This window comes from Arachis ipaensis, chromosome B06 (assembly GCF_000816755.2).
Source record: "Arachis ipaensis cultivar K30076 chromosome B06, Araip1.1, whole genome shotgun sequence".
Classification (NCBI taxonomy): Eukaryota; Viridiplantae; Streptophyta; class Magnoliopsida; order Fabales; family Fabaceae; genus Arachis; species Arachis ipaensis.
The window spans coordinates 25145299-25154667 of NC_029790.2; the positions used below are offsets into that span (position 1 = coordinate 25145299).

General features: G+C 38.2%; 1 protein-coding gene and 1 pseudogene across 1 annotated transcript; both read left to right on the forward strand.

The window, feature by feature from the left end:
- On the forward strand, positions 226–1689 carry LOC107646717 (annotated as a pseudogene).
- LOC107646718 lies at positions 7883–9076 on the forward strand. Its single transcript, XM_016350882.1, has one exon. It carries the CDS (start codon positions 7883–7885, stop codon positions 9074–9076), a length of 1194 nt encoding a protein of 397 aa, XP_016206368.1.

Sequence of the window (9369 nt, forward strand, 5' to 3'; positions counted from 1 at the left end):
TAAATAGTTATTTCATTTACTAGGCTTCAGGTGTTCTTTTTACGTTATTGGATTTTTTTAAGTTGGCTTTGCGATCTTTGTATGTTTTGAAATTTCAATTTTCTTCTTATTAGCTTTGCTATAAATTAAACCAAATTATTTGTTTGCAGTTCCATATTTTAATATGATTTGTGCAAGCTAATTTCTAAGACAGTATGCCCATATTAACTTCTTAGATCACTTAAATTTTGCAACTTTTCCAAAGATCGTAAGGATCAAGGATCATGGGAATCAATGGAGGGTCTATTCTACTGTTATGCAAATCTTGTTCCTCTGACTCCAATAAGGTTCTTGGAGAGAGTAGCAAGTTTTTACAGGGAGAGAAAATCACTTGTTTATGGTTCTTTTGGAGTATAAATGGGGTGAGACACATCAAAAGTGTTTGAAACTTGTACTAAGAAAAATATTAGGAAGCATCCTTAAATTCTTTAAGGTGAATGGATTCAATCATTGATGCTATTATATATTCAATGTTGTTTTAAAACAGGTTGCAACATTATCACCTAATGTTCTAGCAGAAGTATGAGCTGCATTTTGCAATCCTAATGGCTGGATCCATTATCTTCACCTTGAATTCGCGCCTCAATGCATCCATGGTTTCAGTCCCGCTGGAGCATTCACAAGCTAAGATCCTCTTTGTAGACTACCAACTGCTCGAAGTCGCGCACAGCGCATTGGACCTGCTATGCAAAAGAACATCATCAAAATTGCCAATTCTAGTCCTTATTGCTGACTCTGATTCTGATTCAACAATTGACACTTCTTCAATTAGTTATGAGTATAAGATGCTACTAGCAAATGGTGACAAAGGGTTTGAAATAGTTAGGTCAAAGAGTGAAATAGATCCTATAAGTGTTAATTACACCTCTGGAACCACACAAGGCCTAAAGGAGTAGTTTATAGCCATAGAGGCGCGTATTTAAAGTCGCTCGTGACAGTTCTACTATTTCGAATGGATCTCTTCCCGATGTATCTATGGACAGGTCCTATGTTTCATTGCAATGGATGGTGCCTTCCTTGGGGCATGGCAGTGCAATTCGAAACCAATATTTGTCTTAGGAAGGTAAGGCCTAAGGACATTTTTGATAATGTGACAAATTACAAGGTTACACACTTGGGGGAGCTCCTAAAGACGTGATCCAAGTGTAGCAGATAGAAAGTTATTTTTTGTTTAGCTAGTTATATATTAATGATATAACAATTTTTTAAACTTGGTCTTGATTATACTTGGTGCTCATATTAAAAATTCTTCTCATATGCATGTTCTTTAATTTCACGATGATCATTTGGATGGAATGGTTTTTCATGCAGGATTATGGATACCTCCAGATCAGAGACAGATTACTCCGGCGTTTCCAATGCATTTGGCAGAAGCATTTACTCCCAAAGAGGATGCACAATCATTTAACAACAGTTAGTCACTTTGAACTCATCTTTTGATTTTACCATTCTAGCACTGAGTAACATTTATCATTTACAGGTATGTATATGAAGAATACTCCATTGTCATCAAACAACATGGGTGGTCCGAATCATATAACCTTCAAGTTTATTGACAGATTACTTCATCACTTCAAATTTATAACCTTCAAGTTTATTGTTTTGTTTGGTTTCATGAACGGTGAACTTTGGGTTGTACTCAATTATCTTCAGATCATATGACAAATAATTATTTATTTCATTTTTATTTCTGTAGTCTTGATTAAAATAAAGTTAGTCTTCTTTACTAAAGGTTTGGAATTGTATTCAAAGTTTAGGTTAGGGTGCGCCGGAGCAAATCTAAACCTTACCTGATTTAAAGTAGTTATGAAATTAATGACGTATCCAAGTAAGTTTTAAACAAAAGACACATTTATTAAAAACACATCTATTAAAGGCACATCGAACAGCAGACACATCTATTAAGACACATCCCTGTTTATGAAAATCATTTAATCAGAAGACACATCTATTAAAAACACTTCCAACAGAAGACACATTAATTAAAGACACATCCAAATAAGTTTTAAACAAAAGACACATCTAACAGAAGACACATCCATGAAAGACATATCCAAGTATTAATTGGTTAAAACAAAACAAGTGTTTAACAAAAGTAAAATGATATCTTCTAAAGAAGCACTCCTTAACATATCATGAAAATTAGATAAATCTACTCTCTTCATTTCTAACAACTTCTGCTTGTATGATAATTAATCAAACAAAGCATCTTAAGAACCTATAAAAGAATAATTTAACGAAAAATAATGGCTCCACCAAGCTAGTACCATTTCTGCCTAAATGAATTCAAAGGACACAAGAGAATGTTATGACATTCTACTTCTTATTCCGAAGAACATACAAGTTGGCTTTCGACAAGTTTTTGGAGCATCTCATCATTTGTAAGATAAGGTGAGGAAAGGGTCTTATCAAATTTTTCTCTATATTGCACAATCTTTTGTTTCTTCTCCATCTATGCATCTCCCAGAAAATTGGAACAATCCTTCTCTCAGAAATTCATGTCAAACACCATGTGATCAACCACTTACAAGCTCCTACTTTGCTCCTAAATCAACAACAGAAGAAATTCACCATAGTTATAAACAAAGACTAGTCATTCATGATTAATTCAACATCTCATCATAGTGAATTGGTGTTTAATAATGATAGATTTTTAGTAAATTCAATTCTATGGTGTTTCCATTATAGCTTATAATCAATTAAAAGTCAATAAACTCATCATAGCATATAGCTAAAAAACCAAAAATATCAAGAGAAAAAACCAAAAAAACTCTCCAAAAATATCTCTTAATCCTACAATTTTATATGGACAAAATCAAACCCAATTTCAAATATATCTTAATACATGTACACTACCTTATGCAAGAAAAAATTAACAAACATTCAGAACAATAACATAGAAAAATAGGTTCAAATAAAAAACTCAAACATCTCTTTTTGCTTAATGACAACAAAGGAACATATATATATGTCAGTACTTTGTAGTAAAAGACACATACTAATACAACCTATTATTTTGCTTTTTCTATGCTTTACTTCTTCTCTTATTATTCCTCAACAAATCTTACATACAATATAAAATTGTGAAAAAAGAAATATGCGAATCTTAAGAGTAAATTTTGATTTAGCATATGCTTTCAGAAAATCAAACTACTTCTTTTTGCTTAATGACAACAATCAAAGGTCCAAGGGTTACAACCAATTAACAATTCAGCAATACAAAACCAAAACTAATAGACAATTTAGCACACACAATCACTCTAAAGACACATATGTAGTAATATTCAATTGCTGCAATTACAAAAAAAAAAAAAAAACTTTTTCTCCCTTTTCCTTCTCCTTTTAAATTAGCATTGCAAAACATCGTTCCAAGTATACAATTGATATTTTCAATACCAAATATACCTTTATCACATTCAAAATAAGTTTTATCCAAGACATATAAACACAAGGGAATTAGTTTTCCATTCTTCCTTGTCTAACAGTAGCCAAAATTTCAATGAACCATGTTATATGAATGTAATACCCAATGACATGCTCACATATGAAACCTGTAAAATTCTAGGTTTCTAAAAATCGTAAAGTAGCACTTATCTCTTATTGCAACACTGGCGCCGAAGGAAAGACAGGTTGCATGAAGGGGCTCCACCGCGAAGCAGGAAATGACGGTGCGCTACGGGGCTAGGACGCGAGGCAGGGATCGGCGCTTGCTGGGGACTCACAAGTCGAACAGCAATGGGGCGCAGGTAAACTTCAGCTGCGGCGTGTGTTGAGGCGCAGTCGGGGGAGTGGTGTAGGCTTGACAGGAGGATGCGTCTTCAACGGTGCGCGATGGCAACATGCAACAGAAGCGGCGGCGCTTGGGCGACTGAGCGGAGCAAATCGAGATGGTTGCTGTCTGACGGTCCGGCAACGTTGACTACTATTGATGGTGGCGACCGTCGAAGACTGCACGAAGAAGAGGTTGCGCGACGCTGAAGGTGGAGAGTTTTGGATGTGGCTGCACAGTAGAAAGAGGTGGTCAATTTAGGTTTACAATGGTAAATGAGGGACAATAGAATTGACCTAAGTTAATTTTACTGTGGTTTTCTAAATTTTATTGGGCTTTAGGGTCTAGCCCAACTCAAATTGGCAGATCTTGGCAGATACCAAGTTGGTAACGTAGCACTACTGTTTGAATATTTACCTAATGATTAGAGTTGTGAGTTTGTTTCATTTAATAAAAATTTAGTTACTTTAGATTATGTTATTTATAGAATTAGGATTATTTAGGTTTAATATTTTAATGCATCAAAATTTTAATTATATTGTAATTTTGGGTATATTCTTGTTTTGAAAATTTATATATTGATTTGACTTGTGATTTCTGTTCAATTATTAAAACTTTTATTTACTTTAGATTATGTTATTTATGGGATTTTAATAAAATTTAAGGTAACTAAGATTATCTAGGTTCAATATGTTATTTTATATACTTTAGTAAAGTTACTTAGTTTTCTTTTCAGGATTTTGTTTTTGTTTTTGAATTTGGGGTAGAGTTCTTCATGCTGTTACGTTTAATTTTGTGAATTTTTTATGCAGTGATTAAGTTAATTTTTTATCTTTGAATATATTAAATTGTTTAAGTTTTATGCCAAACTTAATTTGTCTAGGACATAGTTTTAGGATGAAAGTGTAAAAAAGTTGTCTAATAATAGCCCTTTTCAAAATCCTTTAGAGAATTTAGAGAATGATGATGGGTTCAAGTATCGCCAATCCACAAATAAGGCCAATAAAGCATCAGTTAGGGTGTTTAAGTATATTGGCAATTCAACTACTTTTATGAAAACAAAGGCTAGAATGGTATATAACTTGTTTTAATATATTAAGTTCATTTTATCTTTAATTTTTAAATTAATTCACTTGATTTAACCTATTCGTTCAATATGTGTTGTCTAAGTCATTGTACCGTGATGCAATGATGTCTGAGATCTTCAAATATACTCACATGCTGAAGGAGAATAAAGAGAGATTTGCTGATTAGTGATCTGCGAATTATTATGTGAATGATTGTCTTAATTTATTTTATAACATATAATCATTTTCAATTAATGTTTGACTATATATAGTTGTCATCCTAACATTTGTATATCATGTATTAGGAATTATATACGTAGAATTTGGAGGTCGCGACCCAACAATTTTAGCAGAATGGGAAGGACGACAATAATTCATCTGCTTCCATAGTCGATCCTGATGCGCGGTGTGGTGCCAGACCGTATTTAATCTGTATAATGTCTACGGGCTAGAATCATTCTTCTCAAGTAACCGACGCATCTCCACCTTGAGGGCTTCGTCCACCTCAGCCACCAGTCTTGCATATTTTGAGAATGTCAATTTGTATGAGTAGGTTTATAGCCTAAATCAAAGCATTCAAAATCAGGGTCAACAACTGCATCTGGCTTAGGAGAAGTATAATGAGATTCTTGCACGCATGACAGAGAAGGATGTTTGAGATGCAGAGATAGAGTTTCTAAGATAAGAGTTCAAGTAGGAGCTAGAATAGATCCAATGAATGCGGCAGTAGATGGTCGTATGCTATAAACATATGCGAGTTGGTAGCAGCATCATTGCTAGAGGAGGCTCCTCGTCCTCTGCGTAGGCACCAGCACAAGGATTGACACCACCACCTAGTCGGCTATTGCAACAAGATCAGGAGGACGACAATGACGCTTATCAGCACTTGTAGTCATTAGGGTTTTGTTTTGATTTGTTGACAATATTTCTGTTTATCTATTTGACTTTTTTTATGTACATTTGTTAGATTGTAGTTGACTATTTTAATTAAAAATAATATTTGATTTTCATTAATTCAAATTTGAATATTGATTCTTGACATATTAATTATGATATATCAGGTTGTAATTGTATAAATCCGTTGGTACGAATTAATATAATTTTTAAATAATATTTATAAATAATATATTATCATAGGATAAATCTGTCTATAATAAATGTGCGAAACCTCCTTTATTGGCGCCAACGTTATTCACAAAAATTTTTCGATAGTAATAACACTCAAATATTTGCCAATTATGAGATTAAAGCCACTTCAAAATCTACCAATAATTAGTAGCAGATTAAAAAGTTGGTGGATGTTCTAATGAAGATTTTATAATTGTCTTTATGTGAAATTTTTTTTTTTAATTTTTGGATGATAAATTGTAGAGTTAGATTTTGATATATTGTAAAAGTGTTGTTTTTATTTAAAATATGGTCAAATAAATAAATTATACTTTTATACAAAATATCTTTATAAAAAGATATTTTTGACATCTTCATTTGAGTAATTCCTAAAAAATTTGTCGATAATTCGTTATTGGCAAGTTTATTATCGTCCAAAATTGTTTGCTGGTAAATCCGATGATTGCTGGCGTGTTTCTTATAGTATAAGTTGTTATACTTAGTAGAAAGTGTATGAAATATTTTGAGTCTTTGGCAAGGTGTTTTTGTATATGAAAATAAGAACGATTTAAACACTTTGATTTAATATGTCAGCCAGTAAAAAATATAACTTCTTTTATATGCTATGAATAAGAAGTAAATTCTAATAATATGTCATACAAAGATAAGGATAAAGGATAGAAGTGGACAAAGCTATTTTGTCAGAGATTTTATTCTTTTATAATTTAGAAACACGCAATGTCTTTAGATACTGAATGAGTATTTTATATAGGTAGTTATAAAATTACGAAAAATTTTACTTCAATATACGAGTTAAAAAAGAAAAACACCACAAAATTACTTTGCTATTGGGCCAATTCTTTTAATGTATCTGTTTTGGCCCAGTCCAGCGAACCAAAAATCCAACATCGGGAGACCCGTCGATCCGACAACACGCCGTGACCGAAACGGGAAGTGAGCCACACGTCACCTCCCCAGTCCCTGCGTGAAATTTGCCAGCTGAGTGAAGGAAACTTTTTGGAAGGTGGGTCTGTCCATGTGGGACCCGCCCTAGTGCAGCCTATATAAGGAGAAGGCCCTACCCCTCCCCCAAGTACGACACTTGTCCCTTACTTTTTCTGTCACCCTTGTACGGGATCTGATTTGAGCGTCGGAGTCTCTTTTGCAGGTGGCTCCCCCAACGTCACATCGCCAGCCCAGGAGAACCTCGAGCCCTTATGCTTTCCCTTCCACATCAGCCCGTGAGATCCATTCACACAAGAGTGATCCGAGCCCAAATCCCATCATCTCGAGATATTCGACGTAATAGACCCGTTCAGGACCCGAGCTACAGAACATTGGCACCGTCTGTGGGGATCCCTGGCATGAATGAATTTCCTGTTGGGGCCAGTTGAAGGGCGAGAGGAAAGCGAGCCGCGCGAGGAAGAGGGTGCTCACCGAACCAGTAGGGTGTCCTCCTTAGCTTCCTCCCGTGAATGCACGAGATCCCCCTACCGCGGGGACGAGCTCCCCTCCCATTCCCGGGAAAGGCGTCCTTTCGGAGAGACGGGGGGCGACAACGCAAGAATCATGCAGGAGTTGCGCCACAGAGTACAAAACCTTGAGAGGGAGCTAGCGGTCAGGGAGCGCTACTGACCCGGCCCGAGTCAACCTCGCGCCTGGTCTCCTCAAAGGAGAGGGGAAACCCGGGGAAGAAGTCCCCGGAGGAACCACGTCAGGCGTACAACGGGCTCCCGATTCCCTCGACCCGCACGGAGTCCGAGGGCCAAGGGAAAGTAGGGAAATACCGAGAAGATGACAAGACCCCATAATCTACACTCGGCCCTTCGCGACTCATGCTAAGGCAGAAGACCGAAAAGAGAGCAGGGAGAGATTGAGAAGGCGACGAAACCCTATAATCATGGGAGCAACCCCTTTTTACCACTCCATTCTCAAGGTCCGGCTGCTGAAGCATTTCGACAAGCCAATGGACATGAGATACGACGGAACCCAGGACCCCCAAGAACACCTAACGGCCTTTGAGGCCAGGATGAACTTGGAGGGTGTGGGTGACGAGGTGAAGTGTCGCGCTTTTCCCGTAACCCTGGCGGGACCAGCAATCCGATGGTTGAACGCGCTCCCCCAAGGGTCCGTGACGACTTTCGCAGACATAACTCATGGCTTCCTAGCCCAATTTACCACGCACATTGCTAAAGCCAAGCACCCGATTAACCTCCTAGGGGTAACCCAAAGAAACGGGGAATTGACCAGAAAGTATCTTAACAGGTTCAATGATGAATGCCTGGAGATCGATGGCCTGACCGACTCGGTGGCCAGCCTGTGTCTGACGAACGGGCTGTCGAACGAAGACTTTAGGAAACACCTCACCACCAAACCTGTATGGACCATGCAAGAAATCCAGAACGTGGCAAGAGAATACATCAACGATGAAGAGGTCAGCCAGGTGGTGGCGGCCAACAAACGACAGCCTACCAACCATCCTCCCCTCCAACCTGGGTGCGGGGAAAGGCCCAAGGAGTTCTCCAAGGATGGAGGATCGACTAAACCTTTCAAGCCTTTCCCCCGAGTAGAAAAGTTCACAAACTACACCCCTCTGACGGCCCCGATTGTTGAGGCATACCAACAAATAGCTGACAAAGGCATCTTGTCGAAACCCCGCCAACCCAAGGAGAGAACAGGCAGGAACAAGAACCTGTACGGCGACTACCACAAAGGCTTTGGCCACAAAACCCAAGACTGCTTCGATTTAAAGGATGCTTTGGAACAAGCCATTCGTGAAGGAAAACTCGTCGAGTTCTCACAATTCATAAGAGAACCCAGGAGGAGAGAGCGAGAGCGTTCTAAAGAGAACAAAGGCCGAGCCGTGAAGCCAAGGCAAGAGCCCAACGAAGACTACGAGCATGGCCTCACAGTTGTTAACGTTGTAATAGGAAGGGACACACCCCCCAGGTCTAAGTCTGCGACCAAGAAGGATGCTAAAATCTTGGCCGTATCATCAAGCAATTGTAAAACCTCATCCAGGGAAACTCCAACAATATCGTTTGGACCGGAAGACCAATGGTTCCATGACATCCCGGAGAACCCCCCATGGTGATCATGCCAAGAGTTGGAACAGGCCTGGTCAAACGAATTCTTGTTGACACCGGCGCCGACTCCAACATCATGTTCAGAAATGTCTTCGACGCCCTGGGTCTCCGAGAAACCGACCTAAAGACCCACTAACACGGGGTGGTCGGCTTAGGGGATAACTTCATAAAACCTGACAGGATAGTTGCCCTCCCGGTTTGCATTAGAGGGGGACAAGAAAAGAGGTCGCTGATGGCGGAGTTCGTCATTCTGAGAGACTCCACGGCTTACAACGTCATCTTGGGGAGGAAAACAATCAAC